This window comes from Xyrauchen texanus, chromosome 13, assembly GCF_025860055.1.
Source record: "Xyrauchen texanus isolate HMW12.3.18 chromosome 13, RBS_HiC_50CHRs, whole genome shotgun sequence".
NCBI lineage: Eukaryota > Metazoa > Chordata > Actinopteri > Cypriniformes > Catostomidae > Xyrauchen > Xyrauchen texanus.
Genome location: NC_068288.1, coordinates 32,233,670 through 32,258,864, shown reverse-complemented (window position 1 = coordinate 32,258,864; position 25,195 = coordinate 32,233,670). Strand labels below are relative to the sequence as shown.

The window sequence follows — 25,195 nt, the reverse complement described above, 5'->3', positions numbered from 1 at the left end:
TATACGGTATTACACAATTAGTATTATCAGTGAAAACAGAAGGGTTATTTATTTTTGAGCAAACACTTTATTATAATTGAAACTTGAAACCATTTATTTTATTGAAGTATGTGTAAAAAAAAGTCTCCCTTTTGAAAATAAAATAAATAGAAAAAATAAGAAAGCTAACAGAATGATAATAAACAATTATAATCATGATAACATAATAGCATGTAAATATAACATGTTATATAACTAAAGCATGTTAATTTACATGTTAAATGAACTACTAAATGAAAAATAACATGCGCTGTGTGAGCTTTTGAAGTAATGTCCTATGATTATTAACAGTTAACATATACTGTTGATGCGTGACAGTGAAGCCAGAGTGCTCCTGTCAGTACCTTTAACTCAGTGCTTCTCAACTGGTTTTGCTTCAGGACAGATTTTACATTGGAATTCAATGTCGACCTGCCATAGATTAAACATAACCTGTATTTAATGTATCCTGGGTTGCATTTCCTTTTATGTTGCATAGTTTTGTTCATGGTTTTCCAGTACAAGGACATGCATCAAGTGACATAATTTTTGTTGATGATGTCAACAACAAAATCTACAGGAAGTTGTCTCTCCCCCCTTTTAAAAATTGAAGAGCATATTTACTTATATGAGCCCATTATTATCCCATTTGTTACCTAATATTACATATTTATACACATATTACACAGGAGGAAAGGCTCCTCATTACCATGGTTAGGTCAGTGTGCTAGTCTTAAATAATAATAATAATAAATTAATGTATTTATGAAAAATAAATATTAGCTGAAACACATCTTGAAACGTTAACTAAAACTGCCACTGTTGATATAAAATGAGGTCCAATAGATTCTACCTTTAGATTACTTCATATGAAACTATAACAGTTTGTCAGAATATAACAGTTTATTTTACTCATGTAAAATCCTGAAACAATGAACTTTTCAGGTTTGTTGCAAAGCAGGCGAGTTTACTTGTTTTTTTCCTAAAACTTTCCCCGTTTACATGCTAAAAGTGTCATGATGCGGGTCTCCTGGATGGTTTTGCATGTCAATGATTACCCCTCCGTGTGTCAATGATGCCGAGATCTACTTCTATATTTAATTTAATCACCGAGAAGGTTTACCTGCAAAATTAGTAGCACCAAACATCACAAGCAGCCTCAAGAATGGACAAAGAATAGCCGTATAACACTTTTCCTTGAGCAGAATATTGCACAACAGATCGCTAAATTTGATCAAAGGGGATAGCGAGAGACAGAAAAAGTGCACTCACGTACATGGTTGCCAGATTGCACAAAATAAGTATAACATTAGGTGGAATATTTCCAATTTGCGCAAGTATTAATCTCTTATCTGGCAACTCTGAGACACGTTAGGTCCCAATGCAAGTTGAAAAGTGAAATATCCAATGAAAAAAAAATGCTTTTACGATAAATGAGCCATCTTCAATGGGAGAATAATGGCATTGTTCTTTCCCTGCAGTCCACGACCCAGTCCGAATAGATCAGTTGAGAAACACTGCTTTAACACACACAAACACTCATGTCAGACCCCCTTGCCTCACTTCTCTCTAACGGTTTCTCCACTGCGTGTGTGTGTGTGTGTCATAAGTTGCCGCGCCTGACAGGCAGACAAGGAGGAAAGGAGATGCGCACGCGCATGTGAGATTCTCCGTCCAGTTGCATTTTTTTCTCAATACCATAGATAAACAAATGTACATGGTATAATATCCGTCAGTTTTCAAACCGTGGTATACCGTGAAACCGGTATAACGCTGCAGAGTGTAGGTGTAGCTAAGAATATTATAATTGTAATCTTTGTTGCTTTACTAGTTATTTGTGTGAAAACAAAAGTCACTGTTGTAGTGCCTCGTGTTCATTTCAATGCTGCAATATGTACAACGAGACACATAAAAATTAATTAGCAAAATTGATTTTAATTCTATTAGACAAGGTTGAAAATTTTGTTGCATGCTATTAGCATAGTATTAGATTAGATATCCATTTTGCAAAGACACATATATTTATTTATTTACCAAGCGTAAATGTAACGTGCATTACAATTGGATCGATTAAGACACATGGCGGCCCATAGATCAGTGGTTCTCAACCCTTTTGATTCCAAGGCCCCCTGTCCAAAACAATATTTGAAGGCCCCCCTCACCAGAAACTAGATGTGTCTGATTAAAATTATTTATCATGGATAATTTTTTTATTCTAGAAGTTTCAGAAAAAGTCTGTTTATAATTTATAGCCATATATCTTAAATTAAATATTTTTTAGCATTTTAATCAAGTTTAATTATTTTAATATTTCTTAATAAATAATTAAATTTAAGTCAACTTGAGGCCCCCTTTGAAGTGTGCTGAGGCCCACTAGTGGGTCCCGGCCCCCTGGTTGAGAACCACTGCCTTAGATGATAACCGCACAGTGTTCATCCTGCTCTTACTTAACTCTGTTTCTCTTGCTGTCCAAATTGAGCATCTACTTTGTTTGCTGACATCTCAGAGACCCAGCAGATCAGAAAAGTTGAAATGTAATAATTACCTCAAATGTGTATTTAGGAGGGGGAAATTATGTGGCATAAACATGTCAAAACAGAAGAGCAAGTCAACACTTCATAAATATATCCAAGGCCAGAAAATAAGGTTTTCCTATATCACACACACACACACACACACACACACACACACACACACACACACACACACACACACACACACACACACACACACACACACCTGTTGATTGTGTACTGGCATTCAATACATATCCTACCACACATACACACACACAAGTATTTTGCTAACCCTGTGGGATTCATTCAGTGTAATTGTTTAAACAGTTTTCTTGTGTAAGAGAAAATCACTTGATGCATATATTGCATCCAAGTTGAAAGTTCGACTGAATAAACTTTTCAGTGGTCAAAAACTGTACTGAAAGTTGGAAAATATTAGTTGTGAAAATTAGATGTGACCTAATCCTTGTCATGTGATCTAAACATGGCGGCCACCATGTGGGGGGTACCACAATTATGCAAAATAAAATAGTTTTTTGTAGGTAACAATACGACTGGAGTCTTTATCTCATCCTTTTTAAACATGTCAAGTGTCATATGTTTTTAGGTGTAAATTGTAGAATATATATATATATATATATATATATATATATATATATATATATATATATATATATATATATATAATATCAAAATCAAAAGTAACAGTCAGTATCTTGTGTGCCACATGAGGGAGGAGGATGTCTTCCCTGTATGCACAGCATTGGGATTGCCTGCAATGACAACAAGCTCAGTCCAATGATGCTGCGACACACCACCACGGACCATGAAAAAACTCCACCCGCAAATCAATCCCGCTCCAGAGCACAGGCCTCGGTGTAACGCTCATTCCTTCGACGATAAACGTGAGTCTGACCATCACCCCTGGTGAGACAAAAATGTGACTCGTCAGTGAAGAGCACTTTTTGCCAGTCCTGTCTGGTCCAGCAAAGGTGGGTTTGTGCCCATAGGCAACATTGCCGGTGATGTCCGGTAAGGACCTGCCTTACAACACAGGCCTACAAGCCCTCAGTCCAGCCTCTCTCAGCCTATTGCAGACAGTCTGAGCACTGATGGAGGGATTGTGCATTCCTTGTTAAACGCAGGCAGTTGTTGTTGCCATCCTGTACCTGTCCCGCAGGTGTGATACACGTGGTCTGCCACTGTGAGGACGATCAGCTGTCCATCCTGTCTCAATGTAGTGCTCTCTTAGGCATCTCACAGTACGGACATTGCAATTTATTGGCCAGGCCACATCTGCAGTCCTCATCCCTCCACGCAGCACACCTACAGCACATTGACACAGATGAGCAGGGACCCTGGTCAGTAGAAACATCTCTTTAGTTTTCAACCACAACCACATTGCGGCCTCCTCAGCGCATCAGCATGACAACTGTCTGGACTGAGCTAAGTAGGGTAACATCTCTGGGGTCTTCAAGTGGGCACCTTCCATCCTCAATGTTTTGTTGACAAGCCCACGACACCTCAAGAGGGCTCAACAGCGATTCTGGCATACCAGCATCACCCCCCTCCGTCTTCCACTCAACTCAGCCCAGCTTGTGCTTGAGATCCCCAGCCAGAATCTTTCTGTTTCAACCATAGCCAGTTGCTGCTCCTCTCTGCTGCTTCAGATAAGGTCTTCGCTGTGCGACGCAACTCTTGGCCACTGAATCCGATGTCTCTGAGAAACCGGGTTGTAGAGTGTGCCACAAATCCTCAACAACCCACTTCCTCTGGGTAAACCTGGACTTTCCATCCTCCCTGTTCTGCTTCAGTGGCTAGTTGAGCATACCGCAGTTTCATCCTCTTATACACCTAATCTATAGCATCCTCCCATGGCACTGTTAACTCTACCAGGTGAACAAGTCCTACTGATCCAGACCACAAGACAATATCTGGTCAAAGGTTAGAGGTGGCAATCTCAGGTGGAAAAATAAGTCTTTGACCAACATCTGCCAGCATTTTCCAACAGCTTCCAGCTGTCCTGGGCAAGGATTTTTTTTACACCTTTTTTTGGTGGTTGCTCTCCTGTGAGGAGGAATGTAGTCTTTAGTTTGTAATGTTTTGATGGAACAGGTGGCAACTTATTGGTCATGTTAAGCTTGTCTTCCAATGCTAAGGCTAAACATCGCAGCACCTGGTCATGGCGACAATTAAACAGTCCTTGGCAAAGAGCCACCTTACATCCCATCAAAATGTGCCTTAATGTAGCAGGTGATGAACACAAAGGACATGTGAGATCCTCTCCTACCCAGAGGTTTAGGTTCTGTGGTGATGGGAGAACATAATATGTTGACCTGATGAGGAAACTGATCCTGCTCTGTTCAATTGACCATAGGACTTGCCAGCCACTATTGCATTGTTCCACGCTCTCCCATCTCATCCATTCTCCCTGCTTGGCTTGGGAAATGGCCTTTATACAGCTGAACTGAGACCAAGACCCCCTCTTCCAAGCTGAACTTGCCCCATGATATCACCAATTCGATGGGCAGCCTTTGCATCTTCCACAGCTTTCTTTGCCGCCCACTTTCTTCCAGTTTTCAACACAGGTACTGCCTCCTTTACGCATTTGACGTGTGACTATACTAATGTAATTTCCAATCTGACCTCGGCACACTTAAACTCCTAGGTTAGAGCAGAGACTGGTAGCTGCAGTATTCATTTAACATAAAGTCCTACTCAGCTGAGGCAGCGTGGAACTCCCAACCATTTCCTGATGTATGAACTGATTAAAGCTTTCAGCTTCTCTACTCTTGTCAAAGAAACCTCATACACAGTCAGTGGCCACAGCAACCTCTGCATTAGACCAAACTGAAAGCACCAGAGTATAAGTTTGCCTGGTAGAGAGCTGCCAGTCTATGCTCTTCAATCCTTCCACTACTTGTTGAACAACTTCTCCCACACAAACTCTGTCCTTTAGATCCCCATCATACCATCTCCCAAGACTCTTCACTGGCTTCTCAGACACAGTTGGTATTGCCTCACCATTAATGAAAAAAATTGTATCTACTACTTTACATTTAATTATAGAGATGCTCCTTGATTTAGCGGGCTTGAATTGCATTAGTGCCCTTTGAATGTCATTGGTTAATTTGCATAATAACCGATTAGTGCAGGCTACTGTTGTAGTCATGGTTGTAATGTCATCCATGTATGCACGAATTGGTGGTAGTCGCATTCTAGAGGCCAGGGCTCTCCTCCTACTACCCATTTTGATGCACTAATGATTACTTCCATTGCCATGGTAAAAGCAAGCACTGTGCTCGGTGGCACTGAACCTCATGCATTAGCCAAATCCTGGAATGTCACATGGAGCTCCTTCCTCTCCATTTTAGCAGATTTAATTTGTTGCCAGATCACATTGATGTGTTCCAAGCATCCTGGGAAACCTTATGCCTGCTGTTTGTATTGAAGTGTCAGTGAAGCAGTTCTTTAATAAGTTGACAATCTCTGAGCAATAATGCTGCCTTCTATGTTTAATAGGGGAAAAGGACAAAACTGACTGATGCTTGTAGAATCTAGTTTAAATTTCACAACTATGAAAAACAATGTCAATATAAAATGTTACAAAAGCACCTCTGTTGCATTTCATACTGATATATATATATATATATATATATATATATATATATATATATATATATATTAGGGCTGTCGATTTAACGTGTTAATTCAGTGCGATTCATTTTACAAAAAATAACGCATGAAAAAAACAAATTGAACCCATTTTATTTACGCAATTCCCCCGGACCGTAATAAGGAAGATTCCTGAGAAATGCAAGCTTTTAGTACCACCTTTTTACGCCAGAGGGCAGTAAGTAAAATTTCAGCTGTATGAGCAACACACAGTTCATACAGTGAAGAAAACCACCATCCAGCATCACAACAGAAACATGCGTTACGTTCTTGCGTTCAAAACACTTGAAGGAGTGCAAATCCGAACTAAGCAATCTCAAGATGTGTTTAAAGATTGAGTATTAAACTATGTTTAACTTGACACAGTGACCTAAACATTTAATGTTTATAGCTAGACGCTACACAAGCATGTCTGACGCTTGTTGAAATTGACAGGTCCTTAAAAAAAGCCCTCATAATAAATCTCGAACTGATTGACAAATTCACTTGTGAACTGGATTCCTGTGAACTGTATGCCAATGATTGGCTTATGTTCAATAATATGGTAGTAAACAATACATTGTATTCTAAAGCCATTTTTTGTATTGTCTTAGCATTCTTGTGGCAGAAGAGTTAATCATTGATATGTATTTTAATGATCTGAATATCTTTTATATATATATATATATATATACATTTTTAATATTTAAAGATAACTATGTATAATTATTTCATCATTATATATTGAATTATAGTTATATGAGGGGGTTTCAGCAAATATTTGTATATGCGATTAATTAATCGGGACACCATGTAATTAATTTGATTACAAATTTTCATCGATTGACAGCCCTAATATTTATATATATATTATAATTGGTGGTAATAAGTGGTTTCATAATGAAACCTTCTGCTTTAGGTACAACACACTTCTTATTGTGCTCTGTTGATATTTCAATTATTTGTTGCTTTTTCACCGCTACTCAAACATACACTAGAAAGTGAAATCTGCGTTAGTCATTAAAACAGTTATTAAGTAGTCTCAAATTTTAATTTAGTTTTTTTATTTCTAACTCGTTTTCAATTTGTTTTAGTTTTATCTAAAATGATCCCTTTCTAAAATAAATTATATATACGGAGATGTCTTCCTGTTCAAAAGTTTACATTCCCTTGGTTCTAAAAGGATTAGTTCATAAAAATTTTAATTCAGTCATTGTTTTGTCACCCGTGTGCTGTTATGACTCCAAATGTCACACAATGGCAGTTTATGGTGATTACGTTAAGTTTCAAAAGGACACAAAAGTATAATTCAGAATGTAATTCAGCATAATTTTAAGGAGACTCATGTCTGCTTCTGAAGGAATATGATAAGGTTTGGTGAGAAACAAACTGAAATCTGATGTATTATTAAATTAAACTCTTCAGCGTCCGTTGATCTCCTGTGCGCGTTAATGAGACAGACTGCATGAGAGCAAACCCTTTAATATGGTGTGCTGCTTTCTCTGTGATTAATGACTGTTTGCGTAATAATTGTTCATGAGTCCCTGCTTTGCCCTGACTTTGAAGCTGCCCACTTATCTTATGAAAAAAATAAAATAAAAACACTGTACATTCTTTGGTTTCCCAGCATCTTCTGGTCATTTGAGTTCTTCCCAACAGTTGCTAAACGATATAAACATCCAGCTTTTGACACTTAGGACAATTAATGGACACATACACAACTATTACCAATGGTGCAAACATGCATTGACACTCAAAAAGGCAACGCTAGAACCAAGAACCAAGGGGATGCAAACTTTTGAATTGAGTGATTTGTGTAAATTACAGTACATTTTGTGTAATGTAGCTTTTGAAGGGCAGTACTACATCAAATTTATAATCTTTTATCTTATATTTGCATACCTTCTGAAAGGGGTGTGAAAATATAGTTTGTGAAAATATACATTTTATTTTTCACGATTTAACCACATTTTAGATTTTTTTTTTTTACAAATTCCATGTAGCCTATTCAATCCATATCATTTCATATTTCATGTGTAAGTATGCGTAGACTTGTCATGTCAGGTACACATTTTAACACAAAATTCACAACATTGGAAGCTAAAATTCAAAATACAATCCCCACAACTCAACACTGAAAGGAATGTTCCAGGTTCAATACAAGTTAAGCTTAATCGACAGCATTTGTGACATAATATTATCACAAAAATTTATTTAGACTCTCCTTTTAAAAAAGCATAAATCGTTACAGTGAGGCAGTTACAATGGAAGTCTTTGCTTTAAGTACTTGTACTATGTAAAAAAAAAAAGTGCAGGTTAGTTGTCTGAATGTGACACTCTGCTGATTTACCTCCATGCTCGTGGGGAAAATGAACATTCAGAAAACACCCCAATTACATTTTCAAGTGTTGCGCGAAGACATGGATCCGCTTCTATCAGTTTGTTGTTGAAAACACATTTTTGCATTATTTTGGGCATTTGCATGGATGTCATAGCTGAAATGTATCTGTAAATGTATCATAGCAGATTTGCAATAATTTATTTTCTTCTCTGCAAATGATACCGGAGACAATATTGAGAAAGACAATGAGGGGATTTAATTTAAGAAGAAAAAAAAAAATCAGTGACCCTACCAAAAACCACGACTGTCCTGTGTAATAAACTGGGACGTCTGATCACCCAATCTATAATTAAATTATATTTCGCTGCCCAAAATAACTTTTCATTGTGCATTTTATTGTGGGAAAAAAACTGTAAAAGTAAATTTTAAGCAGCTTGTCAATACTTTTGAAAAACAATAAATAGGTGTGGTTTATCTGTTTAGAGTTGCTGTCATCTTTAGCAATAATTTTTAAAACTTAATAAACTATTTAAAAAGTTTATTAATTCATCAAGGACCAGTTAAAGCTGACAACACTGCATGGACCACAAGAGATTAGATGCCTACATGTGTGGATACAATATGAATAATATTTTCATAATTTTGATATGTTGTTTTAGTAAACTGTGAGAGACATGAGGAGGGTGACTTGAATTAATTAAGTTCTTAACCACGATGCAAGCACCGTCTTGGATGCACAAACGCTGCATGCAATTTTACCAGTTGTCAGGTCCCGTGCCATGCAAAATTGCCTTGTAAGTTTCTAGTTCATTGGCTACATCCCTGTCTTTATGTGTTCGTCGAGCCAGCCGAGTAAATCGATGTTATATAGCAGTCTCTGTAATAACATTTAAGTGTATTGGTTGACTGAGTGTGCCGATCTGCAGGTGTGTTTGATCAACAAAGTGAAACAAACTCTGGCTACATCTACGACATAAAAAATGTAAATAACCATCTTAAGATAAACGTTTCTGTGAAACATCTTAAGTGGCAAGCATTTGCGAAGTGCTGTATATAAACTATACACACACACACACACACACACACACATGTTGTGTTTCCATGTTTTATGGGGACTTTCCATAGACATAATGGTTTTTATACTGTACAAACTTTATATTCTATCCCCTAAACCTAACCCTACCCCTAAACCTAACCCTCACAGAAAACTTTCTGCATTTTTACATTTTCAAAAAACATAATTTAGTATGATTTATAAGCTGTTTTCCTCATGGGGACCGACAAAATGTCCCCACAAGGTCAAAAATTTCGGGTTTTACTATCCTTATGGGGACATTTGGTCCCCACAAAGTGATAAATACACGCTCACACACACACACACACACACACACACACACACACACACACACACACACACACACACACACACACACACACACACACACATTAAAATCACCTGCCTAATATCATGTAGGTCCCCCTCGTGCCACCAAAACAGCTCTGACCCGTCGAGGCATGGACTCCACAGGACCTCTGAAGGTGTCCTGTGTTATCTGGCACAAAGACGTTATCAGCAGATCCTTTAAGTCCTGTAAGTTGCAAAGTGGGGCCTCCATGGATCAGAGGATGCATTATCCTGCTGATAGAGGCCACTGACATCAGGGAATACCATTGACATGAAGGGGTGTACGTGGTCTGCAACAATCTTTAGGTAGGTGGTACGCATCAAAGTAACATCCACATGAATGCCAGGAAACCCAAGGTTTCCCAGAAGAACACTGCCCAGAGCATCACACTGCCTTCGTCGGCCTGCCTTCTTCCCACAGTGCATCCTTCAGCCATCTTTTCCACAGGTAAATGATGCACACTCACCCGGCTGCCACATGATCAAAAAGAAAACATGATTCATCAGACCAGGCCACCTTCTTCCATTGCACCATGGTCCAATTCTGATGCTCACATGCCCATTGTTGACATGGATCAGCATGGGCACTGTGACAAGTCTGTGGCTACGCAGCAAGTTGCAATGCACTGTGTGTTCTGATACTTTTCAATCATGGCCATCATTATGTTTTTCAGCAATTTGTGCTACAGTAGCGCTTCTGTGGGATTGCACCAGACGGGCTAGACTTTGCTCCCCACGTGCATCAATGAGCCTTTAGCACCCAACTTTTATATCCCTACTTTTGACAGGTGCCATTTTAACGAGATAATCAATGTTATTCACTTCACCTGCCAGTGGTTTTAATGTTTTGGCTGATCAGTGTATACACATATACATACACATATACACTCACCTAAAGGATTATTAGGAACACCATACTAATACTGTGTTTGACCCCCTTTCGCCTTCAGAACTGCCTTAATTCTACGTGGCATTGATTCAACAAGGTGCTGAAAGCATTCTTTTGAAATGTTGGCCCATATTGATAGGATAGCATCTAGCAGTTGATGGAGATTTGTGGGATGCACATCCAGGGCACGAAGCTCCCGTTCCACCACATCCCAAAGATGCTCTATTGGGTTGAGATCTGGTGACTGTGGGGGCCATTTTAGTTCAGTGAACTCATTGCTCAAGCTGATAGAAGAGCAACTTTGCCTGAAATAACCACTCGTTACAACCGAGGTATGCAGCAAAGCATTTGTGAAGCCACAACACGCACAACCTTGAGGCGGATGGGCTACAACAGCAGAAGACCCCACCGGGTACCACTCATCTCCACTACAAATAGGCAAAAGAGGCTACAATTTGCAAGAGCTCACCAAAATTGGACAGTTGAAGACTGAAAAAATGTTGCCTGGTCTGATGAGTCTCGATTTCTGTTGAGACATTCAGATGGTAGAGTCAGAATTTGGCGTAAACAGAACGAGAACATGGATCCATCATGCCTTGTTACCACTGTGCAGGCTGGTGGTGGTGGTGTAATGGTGTGGGGGATGTTTTCTTGGCAGCTCGAATCATTTCAAATTGGTTTCATGAACATGACAATGAGTTCACTGTACTAAAGTGGCCCCCACAGTCACCAGATATCAACCCAATAGAGCATCTTTGGGATGTGGTGGAACAGGGAGCTTCATGCCCTGGATGTGCATCCCACAAATCTCCATCAACTGCTAGATGCTATCCTATCAATATGGGCCAACATTTCTAAAGAATGCTTTCAGCACCTTGTTGAATCAATGCCACGTAGAATTAAGGCAGTTCTGAAGGCGAAAGGGGGTCAAACACAGTATTAGTATGGTGTTCCTAATAATCCTTTAGGTGAGTGTATGTTGCAACGTAATCCCCGCAACACTTCTGTAAACAACAAACATGGCATCTGAGAAAGACTTTGCTAGCGGAGGGTCATTCCATCAATTAAACTGGTGTGTATAAATGAGTACAGTTTACTGAGGATGTGGATATGCTTGTTTTTCTCAACAAAAACATGACATGATATACAATATACTTTTTTGTTTTCGCACATTGCTTGTTTAAAAAGGAAATGTTCTGTTTTGATGAAGAAAGAAACTCCGATACATCTTGGATGGCCTGAGGGTGAGTAATTTATCAGCAAAATTTTATTTTTGGGTGAACTATTCCTTTAAATATTTTCAAAAAAAAAAAAAAACACACAGGACGTAATATAAGCTTGTTTTTGATGTAATTAGAAGCTTGTTTTTTTTTAAATGGTGATGCAAACTTTATGACAAAAAAAAATATTTTACAATGTTGCCTTCTCATTAATAACAAGAGCTGCCCCCTGATAGTAGACCAAATGTTAGTCAATGAGAAGAGCCTTGGTCGATCAAGTTTTGATTGGTCGCAGAAAAAAACACGAACACCAGTATTACCGCTGGTTGGACGCTAGGTAGTACCATGTAATTTTCGTTAAGCAGGTTTAGGGTTAAGCCAACATAAAGCAAGACACCTTGATTTCAAACTTTGAACTTTTATGTCTTTTAACTAAAAATTCAAATGAAAATGTCAAAAATTAAGTGCAATTAAAATGTGTGTTGTTAAACTTTTTGAAAGATGGTTTTACAACAATTGTGTAAGGCGACATCTCTCTGGCAAAGAAACTACTTCATCTGTGCATTCTCTCCGGTCGGGTATTTCGTTGTCTGGGAAAATACATCATGTGTGTGAAATAATTCATTTTGTTCCCTCGTTCACAATATATATCAATATTGCAAAATCCAATTACATAGACAACCCTCGGGCTGAGGGATTGGTGAATATTCTTGCTTTAGTGAGTTTGCATTGAAAATTTAATTTATTTAAAAAACAAAAAACTTAAATCAAATACCTTTCTAAATTCAAATTGCACTCCAAACAAAAAAGCTAATAAAATAACAAAGTGATTATATATATATATATATATATTATTACACACACACACACCTTTCCATTTACCATCAGGCAAGTATCCGTCTAAACATGCAGTCAGAAAATTACTTGCAAATGAAGACATAAAAAAAATTATAAATAGAAAAATAATAATTAAAATTATCACTGACATATAAATCATGGTTTAAGATGACTGTGTTTTTGTATTATTTTGTTTTAAATCACAGATTTAGTGGAAATAATGTGAATTAACGCAAAGCACCTCCTGTGCTGAGATGTCTGAGGTAATTTGCAGCACTTATATATGATACAGTTCTTGCAAAAAAATTATTCAGAAGAGAGAAACAAAGAAAGAGTGAGACCTTTTAAATGCATGTGTTCCACGAGACTGCACGCCTCTGAACAAACAGCGTGACATACATGTGCATAGATGCCTTTTCTGTCATCCACTCTTAATAATATAATAACGTGTTTCTTCAAGCACGTGTCTGTGTCTCTACGAGCAAATTATTTGTAATATTAATTTGATAATAATAGCCAAATAATAATAATAATTTAATACATCAATGGGAAAACAAGCCAAATATCATCTTGACATCGTCAAAGGCATCAACTATTGGCGATCACTCTTACCATCGTCCATCCCAGAGATCATCATCTGTCGGCACAACCCTAATGTGCATTTACCTCTATTAATGTTGTCACGGTACCAATACCAGTGAAATTTCACGGTACTCAATACCATTTTCGGTACCAAAGCAAAACACAAAAACAGGTTTCTGAACAACACTCTTTTAATAACAAAGTCTACAAAACATTAGCAGCAGAACTAAGAACAGAAATATGCCATTGAGCAACACTTTAATTTAAATATATTATTTTTTAATTATAACAAAACTGAACAATGTATGCTTAAAGTATTTTTGAACACTTATATAAGATTTGCTTCAACTTTTACTTTAAGTTTTTACCAAGTACTAAAAAACAAAACCTAAATAAACAAGCATACAAAAGAATGAATAAAAAACTATTTCCAAACTAATGTGTAAAGTGCTCTCTTATTAATAAAGCTTTCCATTTTTCTTCATGAAAAGAAATGCATAGTGACATATATATAGATATTATGATTAAATAAATTCTAATCTAGCTGCATTATGATGAGCGTCCCCGAGGCAGTCTCTCTCAGCCGGGTACAGTTTCAATCTCTCCCTTTGAGATCGGGACATTCGCACAACTCATTAAAGAGGCACCGACCACACAGAGAAATGCCAGTTTCTGAGTTTAAAGTTATTAACATGAGCTGCTTCTGTATTATTTGAACTTTAATAAGGCTATAACGCATTACATTTTACTGCATTTACGATGTAACACCGGGATGTTTCCTTTAAAGAGCTCCGGCTCTGCTTATTCCACAATGGTACATGCTTTTTTTTTTATCATTCCCTAATAATTTGGGATCTACATAAAATAAACGGTGAAAGTTTAGAGTGTATCTGGACTGATCTTTGTAATTCTTCCTCCATCAGGCGTGAACTGCTGCTCTCACGCGACATCGTTACAGTTTATTGTGATTTTATGTTACGTTAAATGAGATCAAACGACTATTCATCAACGAACATTTTTCTCATCAATTTAGTATTTTCGACGATGTCGATAATGTCGACTAAGCGTTTCAGTTCATTTTGACAGTTTTTTAATTTTGCAATGTAATAAAACCCATATAACCATATGACCATGACTTTTCTTAAATGTGTGTATATTTTATTCTAACATTGTTATTTTATTAAAAGAAAAAAAAAAAGAAAAAGAAAAAAAGAGTTCTGAGTGTATCTAACTTGAATGGCCATAACGGTCATTTTGACCATAAAGGAACAAAGGATGCTGTTCACCACAGAGGTGCAGAGAAGTGACAATGCAAAGCTCACAGTCTATCAGTGCAAAAGAAGGAAAGCACTGTCCACACAGCTGTTGTCATCACAAGTGGCCAAAAGGCTAAACCAGATACAGTCACATATTACAGAACCAACAGAACCAAGCTTCCATCATGTTCAAGAAATGCACAAATGAGAGAATGTCACAGAGGAACTTCATAATGCGACTGGTAAATGAACTTCGCTACAGCCATATGAGAGCAAAAGCCACACAGCTGATGGTGCCAGGACCCAGGCAGGAGCAGGGGAAGGCAGTGCCAAGTGTGGAGAAAATGCAAGAAAAACAAAACTAAGGACACTTGTGACAAATGTCAAAAGGTAGTGTGGGAGCCACACATGGAAGGTAGAGAGTACCTGTGTTGACTGAGTAATCGATCCACAAACGTTAGTGAATGATGTGCGGTGTTTGCCCCATAACAACCAGATGCCTTGTTCAAGTGAGCCCACTTTTAGGAGAATTCGTTCATAATGATTTTACAGCATAATATTTTCATTATAGTTTTACAGCATGATATTTTTGCTCACTGTAAAGCAAATATTGCTTTCTAAATCAGTTTGTTTTCCCACAGTTTAGCGAATGTTCATATTCTTTATTAACTGTTTTGGCCATTTTGGGTTAGACCTATATGTGTTTCATACATGTCTAAGGTTTTTACTATGCATTGAAATACACATTGGTGATGTTTTTATAAGCTATTGCATTGATTTGTTTTTATATTACAAAGAAAACAATATAATATAAATAATCAAATTTCTATCTGTAATTACTCCAAGTTCTGTGGTTGTCGATGAACTAATACATTTTCACATTCATTAGAATTTAAATTTCGTGTCCTGGTGTTTATTAAATAGGATTGTTTCCGATTCGTGTTGTCCAAACATTTCCAATAAATCCAGAGCGTTGTAAAAAAGATAGCTGTAATAATTTCCAAAATTCACAACATGTTTTTATCTAACTAAATATTCTGCCTCAATCCATGTTTGTTGGTGTTTAGACTTTCAAAAACATTTTCACTGTGGTGAAAAAACTTGCTGGACACAAAGCGAGGCACGCACCTTCCGGGGCAGTCTAGCAGCTAATATATATATTACAAAAAATATCGTATTATGTAGGCCTATCTGCGTTCGCTTGGCGCTCCATGCTCCATTTAATCCATATTGTACTATTTTATTCAAATTGAGGATTTTGTTCGAGGATTTAAAAAAATGTTTAGGGTGATAACGTCATAAAATATGACGACAGACATTAGAAGCTTCATTCTAAAACCTCAATTGAAGTTTCGAATGTAAATATGACATGAAAAAAAATGACATTTGGTACAGTCTAGTATGAACGGTCAGAATGACCACTATGGCCATTCTAGTAGTTATAGAATTCTGGTAGTTCTAGTGATAAACTCACCTGCTTTAGTTGCTTGAATAAATCCAGGTGTCTGTCTTTCATGTGCTTTATTAAGTTTGACGTGTTTCCTCCTTTCGTCAGAAAATTGCGAAAGCAGCGATTACAAATAGGTTTTTGCTGATCTATGATGTTTCCCTAACCTATGAATTTCCAAACCTGACTATTTCCACTTTTCTTTTTGACAAGATTCAGTTGAGACTCCGCAGCACCAGCTACTTTGCTTGTCGTCATCATTTGCTTGTTGTGAGCGTTCAAAAGTTCCCAACTCTGCATGGGTACCGGGTAGACTTTCTGGTATAGTAAATATATTTTTGTTTGTGTACCGACTTGGTACCGGTATTTTTGACAACACTAATCTCTATAAATTAACAAAATGTTCAGACAGTCTCGTTGCTGGTTTTTCCAACACATTCAGAATCATTACTACTTTTGCCGGCGACGCTGCGGCTCGCTTTGTGCGTTTGCTTGTAAAATATATACTTCAAAGACTACAGTTTAGCATTTCTCTGTAATGTAGAACAGTGTTAACAATGCAACTTATAAAATTCTTTCTCAGCCCTGGAACTCAAACCATTTTCTAATGCCCCCCCACCCCCCCAAAAAATATATTCAAATAAATTAATATCGTAAACATGCGACTAGTCGACTAATGGCTTAAATTAATGCCTACTAGTAGACTAGGAAAATCTTTGTTTGGGGGCAGCCCTGTTAATTACCTTAATTTAAATAATACAATATTCAAGAATGTTTTTATCTTAAATATTCAAATACCAAATTATTGATGAATGCCCACCCCTAATTTACTTCTGAAACAGAAAAATCTGTACATTATTCCAAACTTTTGGCTGCCAGTGTGTGTATAATATATATATATATATATATATATATACATATACACACACACACACACTATCTCACAAAAGTGAGTACACACCTCACGTTTTTGTAAATATTTGATTATACCTTTCATGTGACAACACTGAAGAAATGACACTTTGCTACAATGTAAAGTAGTGAGTGTACAGCTTGTATAACAGTATAAATTTGCTGTCCCCTCAAAATAACTCAACACACAGCCATTAATGTCTAAACCGCTGGAAACAAAAGTTGAGTACACCCCTAAGTGAAAATGTCCAAATTGGGCCCAATTAGCAATTTTCCCTCCCTGGTGTCATGTGACTCGTTAGTGTTACAAGGTCTCAGGTGTGAATGGGGAGCAGGTGTGTTAAATTTGGTGTCATCGCTCTCACACTCCCTCATACTGGTCACTGGAAGTTCAACATGGCACCTCATGGCAAAGAACTCTCTGAGGATCTGAAAAAAAGAATTGTTGCTCTACATAAAGATGGCCTATGCTAAAAGAAGATTGCCAAGACCCTAAGAGCTGCAGCACGGGGGCCAAGACCATACAGCGGTTTAACAGGACAGGTTCCACTCAGAACAGGCCTTGCCATGGTCGACCAAAGAGGTTGAGTGCATGTGCTCAGCCTCATTTCCAGAGGTTGTCTTTGGGATATAGAGATGAGTGCTGCCAGAATTGCTGCAGAGGTTGAAAGGGTGGGCGGACAGCCTGTCAGTGCTCAGACCATATGCCATACACTGCATCAAATTGGTCTGCATGGCTGTCATCCCAGAAGGAAGCCTCTTTTAAAGATGATACACAAGAAAGCCCACAAACAGTTTGCTGAAGACAAGCAGACTAAGGACATGGATTACTGGAACCATGTCCTGTGGTCTGATGAGACCAAGATAAACTTATTTGGTTCAGATGGTGTCAAGCGTGTGTGGCAGAAACTAGGTGAGGAGTACAAAGACAAGTGTGTCTTGCCTACAGTCAAGCATGGTGGTGGGAGTGTCATGGTCTGGGGCTGCATGAGTGCTGCCGGCACTGGGGAGCTACAGTTCATTGAGGGAACCATGAATGCCAACATGTACTGTGACATACTGAAGCAGAGCATGATCCCCTCCCTTCAGAGACTGTAGTATTCCAGCATGATAACGACCCCAAACACACCTCCAAGACAACCACTGCCGGGCTAATGAAGCTGAGGGCGAAGGTGATGAACTGGCCAAGCATATCTCCAGACCTAAACCCTATTGAGCATCTGTGGAGCATCCTCAAATGGAAGGTGGTGGAGCACAAGGTCTCTAACATCCACCAGCTCCGTGATGTTGTCATGGACGAGTGGAAGAGGACTCCAGTGGCAACCTATGAAGCTCTGGTGAACTTCATGCCCAAGAGGGTTAAAGCAGTGCTGGAAAATAATGGTGGCCACACAAAATATTGACATTTTGGGCACAATTTGGACATTTTCATTTAGGGTGTACTCACTTTTGTTGCCAGAGGTTTAGACATTAATGGCTGTGTGTTGAGTTATTTTGAGGAGACAGCAAATTTACAAATTGTAGCAAAGTGTCATTTCTTCAGTGTTGTCACATGAAAGGTTATAATCAAATATTTACAAAAATGTGAGGCGTGTACTCACTTTTGTGAGATACTGTATATACACACACACACACACACACAATACCAGTCAAAAGTTTTGAAACACTTGACTGAAATGTTTCTCATGATCTTAAAAATGTTTGATCCGAAGGCGTATGCTTAAATATTTGAAATAAATTTTGTAGTCAAAAATATAATTGTGCCACCATATTAATTTATTTCATTCTAAAACTAAAATGTTTATAAAAAAATAAATACAAAAAGTTTATGAAATTGATGACTTGGACCAAATAATAAAGAAAAGCAGCCAATAAGTGCCCAACATAGATGGGAACTCCTTCAATACTGTTTAAAAAGCATCTCAGGGTGATACCTCAAGAAGTTGAGAAAATGTCAAGAGTACATGTCTGCAAATTCTAGGCAAAGGGTGATTATTTTGAAGATTATATAATATAACACATTTTTGATTTATTTTGGATTTTGTTAATTCCCCTAGTTCAATTTATGTTATTCCATAGTTTTGATGTCTTTACTATTATTCTAAAATGTGAAGAAAATAAAAAATTGTATATATATATATATATATCTCAAAACTTTTGACCGGTTGTGTGTGTGTGTGTGTGTGTGTGTGTGTGTGTATTTTTTTTTTTTAGAAGAAAATAATAAAACATATCATAAACATAACTTCCATAAATTCTCTGCTGTTTTGAAGTCTGTGTACGGTCAAATATTTAAATGGGAGGATCTGTGGGAGATGCAAATAGCCTGTCAGGAGAGTTTCAGAAACATCCACATTCCTGTCTCATCTTACACACTTGTACGTCTCTGTACAATACAATACTGAAATGTTTTGACAAATGATATTGACACATATATTGATATACAAGTTTATAAAGTTACTCCTTTGCTATAGGTCTATTAAATCACACATCAGGCAACAAATGTGTGTAATTAGAGGGCAGTGCCTGGATGCCATGCACACATGGAAAACATTGTGCAAATATAAAAACACCCTGTCAAACCCAGTGGAAATGTTGGAGAACACTACAGCAGAGCTTATAGAGGTGTTTGGATGTCAAACCATATAAATAACATTCAGATTTTTCAAAACACCTCATTCATAAGCTCTTTCACGTTTCAAAAGTCAAAATAGGGACAGAATTATCTGAAAAAGTCTCCTGTATTCTTCAGGTCTTTCTGCCATGTTATTCCAATGAACAGCACTGGGTTATGTATTATAGTCTTATGACTTTGCAATCACATAAAGGTCAATTAGGTTCAGTTGTGACATCATACTTTGAGACCTCGATCAGCTGCCATTCCATATGGTTTGGTTATCTAAGGGAACAATTTTCATAATAGAGTAATTCACTCTAGAAAATTCAATCAAGCCCAACCTTGAGAGCAATGTTAGCAGGGCACTAGCTCTGATTGTGGAGTCTGAGAAACACTGTGGCTTTTGACAAGAGTTAACTGTACATAGCTGAAAGAGATGCTTTTCATCAGAAATACAGTCTCCAGACTGACTCCATGACTCCAGCAAATAAACAAGCGGAAGACCTCAAAATGCTGATGAGAGTCAGACAGATTCTAAACAAGCCAGAATTCGCATGGGCAATGCCTGTTTTACAAGGGAAAGCAAGACAATGGCCTTCATTTCAGTACAAAGCGAAATTCCCTGACAAGGGTTATCTGGTAAAGGACTGTAGCTCAAACTCTCAGCACACTGCGTTTATCACCATGGCCAAAACTGAATTTAAACATCACACGTACAATAATCTTTTACTATAAAAGTGTTCAGCAAGATTATTTGACACACTTACACAACAAAGGCCCAGGGCAATAATTTGGCCTCATATTATCAACATTGAGAACATGGTTTAATCTTTGATCTTCTTTTACAAAGATTAAACCATTTAAAAAAATTGAAATTGGGATTCCTCATTAAACCAAGGGAATAAGACAAAAATGAGCACATTCATGTCTACAACATAACTTCCATGGAAATAAAACACTATTTTAGGTGATCAGTTACAGTTACATAATCTGCCCAGTGATAATACATCTAAACTAAATTAAATAATGTATAAGATAAACAGTTATTCTGACTAGAAATGGCAACGCTAATAACAACAACTTACAAGAGTGATACCGAGGGTTGGAACGCACAAACATCTCAGCCATATGCCATCCTGTCAACAGCATTTATTTTCTTGGAGATACATTTCAGTTCTTACTTTGCCTACATCAGTACTGTGTCTTTTGCCATTATGTGGCGGGACAATTTTTTTTTTAAATTCCAAAAATACACACAAAAAAAAATATCAAATAAATGCGTTGTACCATTAACACAGCCCAAACTACCGAAGCAAGGATTGTGGTTATGTATCAAACATTTGTGAGCTGCTAACATAAACTGAATCATAAGCACATGCAGCATTATTAAAGATATATATATATATTAGGGCTGTCGATTTAACAAATTTGACTAAATGTATTTGACCAAAAATAACACGTTAAAAAAATGTATGCAATTAATCGCACTGCCCTCGGACCATAATAAGGAAGATTCCTGAGAAATGCAAGCTAGAAGTACCACCTGTTTACTCCAGTGGGCAGTAAGTTAAATTTCAGCTGTATGTGGTTTATACAGTAAAGAAAACACTTCATTAGGCAGAACAACACAAACATGCGTTACATTCTTGCGTTCAAAACACTTGAAGGAGCGCAAATGCGAATGAAGGGATCTCAAGATGTGTTTAAAGACTGAGTATTAAACTATATTTAACTTGAAACAGTGACCTAAACATATTATGTTTATGATGCAACGCACCCGAGACACTACACAAGAATGTCTCATGCAGGTGTAAATTGACGGGCTCTTAAACAAGCCAAAAAATAATAAATAAATAAATGTAATAATAAGAAAATAAATAAAGGAATAAATGTCTTGATAAAACAAATATAATTAGTTTTTAATGAAAGTTATTCCTGAATTTATTTTTGTATGACTTTTTTTCCTTTATTATTTTCTCTTTTTATTTATTATTTTCTCTTTTTATTTTTATTTTTGAAAACATTTTTTATTCTTTCATTTGTTTTATTATTTATTTATGCAGTCATTTATTTTTATATTTATTTATTCCCACATGTATTTATTTCTATATTTAAATATTCCCACATTTATTTATTTTTGTATTTATTCTTACATTTCTGTCTCTTGTATGATAATTATGTGGGCGGGTCCTGCTTACCATTGGCTTATTGTAGATTGAAGCATGTGCTCGATTACTCTTGACTTGTTTTGATGTGACATTAGGTCATAGCCATATCGCGTGTAAACTATAGCTATTTGTGGGGCTAAAAAAACAGAAGAGCTTAAGTCAATCCAAGATGTATTGGTTATACTACAATCACAAAATAAATGGGGAGCTCTTTCTTCAACAAAACCACAAAATGAGCAAGTTTCATAAATGATATGATTTAGCCTTGTCCTTTTCTTTTTTTTCTGTGTATTTAACTTCATATTTTGATGTCTGCAAATCCATAATACTGTTTTCTGTTGTTATGATTGTTCATTGTAAAAGATACAACCATGCTTCATTTCCCTGATTGTTTATGTATGTATACATCTGCAATAAAAAAATCTATTGCCAACTCTTCACATATATCTAGAGAGTTGCACAACATGCGAATGAAGTCGATAACCACGCATCAAATAACTATGTTTCATTTAGAGTAGAGGTGCTTATTGATGTTTTAGGAGAGCTCTATGCTGGTATGAATGTCGTAGCACATCCTAGATTGTTAAACTCTCTGCCAAATGTTTCCCTGCATATTCAAAATCTGTGCGAGTCAAAGGGTGCTAAGGTGGGACGTCCATCTGCTTCCGATAAGTACTACTGAGCTCTCATCCAGTGATGCACTGGAGCTCCGCAAGGACCGCCTCCCTCATTTCCATGTTGCACACAGAAAAGTAAAAATAAATACATGTATAAATAAATAAATATATATGGGAATATATAAATATGGAAATAAATATCTGTGGAAATAAATAAATATAAAAAATAAATGAACACATAAATAAAAAAATATGCATAATAAATGAATAAATAATTAAAAGCTAAAAAGAATAAAAAATAAAGTTACAAATAAATATAGAAAATAATAAAAGGAATAAAGTCATACAATAATAAATTCAGGAATACTGTTTAATTAAAAACTAATTATATTTGTTTTATCAAGACATTTATTCATTTATTATTTATGCCGGTTTGGGCCTCCATATTGTAGAAATACACTATTCACATTCAATTATGACTCATTTTATTTAATTAGTTAAAGTGTCCAATAGCAGAGTGACTAATGAGCAGCTGGCCAAGTGATCCAAACATGGCAGCCCCCATGTGGGGTCCCGCTCCATGTAGAATAAAAACACCATTTATACATTTACTGATAAGACTGGAGTCTTCATCTTATGTGGCTGGACATAATTTTATACATACGTTTCTAATGTACTATTTATTTCCTTTGGAGTCAAACTGTTGTAACGAGGAAAACTGTTGTAACGAGGAAAAATGACAAGAGTACAACTTTAAGAAGATACCTACGCTACATGTGTATGCACTTTTGACATACGCCTATGATGCTGCCTGCTGAATAGGTCTCAACCTCGTAGTAGTAAAGTTTTGTCGAAAATGAAATGTAACAAATGCACATATACTGTATTAGCTTTATAACTGTTTTCACGTGCTCACCTACTGTAAACGAGACAGTCCACATGGTTTATTTCTTTATCCGAACGGTGGCGTCTGTAGTCCTCCCATAAATCCTTGATAGCTGTAACAGACAAAATAAACACCACAGGGGCAAGAGCCAACTCTGGTTGAAAAGCTTTGACCACTGGCACAAAATTCAGTAAGGCGATGAAAACAAAATACACGTTGGCAAATCGATGGAACTGCTCGAAGAGGTTCTTCGGTAGAAAAGAAAGCAGAGTGTATTTTGTGGTTTTGATCTTATTGTCTGCATAGTGTCTGTTGGGGTTTTCCCCTCCTTTGGTATGGTCATACAAAAGGTTGGCGTGTACAGTCCTTGTTTTGCTCTCCTTTTTGCTTTTCCTTCTTTTATGCTTTTTCACTTTGGCACTTGTGGCTTCTCCAGACTCTCCAATCTCTCGCGCCATAATTCGCCCCAAAACTGGCCAAACTTTTTCTCAAACAAGTAAAGACGGTATCTATGTAATCATGCTTATTCTCGTTGTTGATGTCGGATAGTATCAAAAGTTCTCTCTGTTCTGTCTTTCTCACCCATCGTGGCGATTCATTCTCTCTCTCGTTAAAGCATTGAAAAGTTTTACAGCGGCATCTTTTTTCCCCCTCAGTTGATGAAGATGCTTTTAAGGCCGAGCGATTATACACGCGCGCTGTTACAAATAGAAGATTTGTGGCTCATTCATATAAACGTGTCCGTTCAAAGTTACTATTTAAATTCTTTCCACATGACTGTAAATGCGGTGTTTAGCGCAGACCTTGTCAAAGAACAAGCGTATCACGGGGAGGTACTAACTCAACATCACCTCTGACGTGCCCAAAGCCCCGCCCATTTATCAATTAAACTGCATAACTTGAAGTGCCACGCGTTACCATTGTGGAGAAGTGTTTTTTCCCTGAAAGGACTATGCGTTAATACAGTTTTGCTTCAAAAGGCACTCTATATGGTGCCTCTTCAAAATTGGGTACATTAGCAATGTTGACTTTTAGAAAGTAAATTCTAGTTGACATTTTTTTCACATTCTATTTATTTGTTTTTTGTTTGATCTACTATAATTGTCCAACAGTGTATGTAGGTCCCACAACAGTGTCATTTCAAATACATCTCAAATTCCGTATTGTGTTTAATAGAATTCCATGGTGGAAATGACAGTGATGGTATATATTTTATTTGAATAAATAATTTATTATTATTTTGAATAATCATTTTTGCAATAAAACATCTTTGTCTTACAATTACTTATTTCATAGCTAATATTTTCTGTATTCTAGGCAGTGGCAAATTCTCAGGGCCAGCAAAGCCTTCTCTTTTTGCCTATGTATTTTTAATCACTTTCCACTCTTAATTAATCTACAAACAAATAGAGAAAAACAAATAGTTTATCCCAAGGCGGCAGCAGCCGATTTTGCCGGGGCTTCAGCCCCGAATGTTTTGAGTGTAGCCCCGAATGTATTTTGAAAAGTTGACTGACAAATATGAAACCGGACAAAAGCCTATGTAAACCTCCGAAATCATAAGTTGCCTTATTTCATTGTGCTTTGGCTTTGCCCATACTGCATACAGCCTGTAAAAATAGACATAGGCATAATCTAGCCTATAGAATAAGTTCCTTTGCTGTCGGTAGCCTATGGGCGACTCTGTTTCTTCCTCTCTGTTGAATATGCAGCAGGTAGGGGAGGAGCTTGCACAGTCGTTGACATCAACTAACGTTACTTAGTGGCGAGTTAACAGCAGTTAGCAGGAAAGACAGCAAAAATTAAGCAAATGAGGCTTTGGGGATTTTT

General features: G+C 37.1%; 1 protein-coding gene across 1 annotated transcript in view; it reads right to left on the bottom strand.

Moving 5' to 3' along the window:
- Positions 1 to 24,156, bottom strand: part of LOC127653935 (phospholipid-transporting ATPase VA-like) — a 97,197-nt gene extending 73,041 nt beyond the window's left edge. The window contains exon 1 of the mRNA XM_052140806.1: positions 23,396 to 24,156. Coding sequence (XP_051996766.1) covers positions 23,396 to 23,823 — 428 coding nt within the window. The 5' untranslated portion in view covers positions 23,824 to 24,156. The remainder of the gene's footprint in view (positions 1 to 23,395) is intronic.
- Positions 24,157 to 25,195: the final 1,039 nt, after the last annotated feature.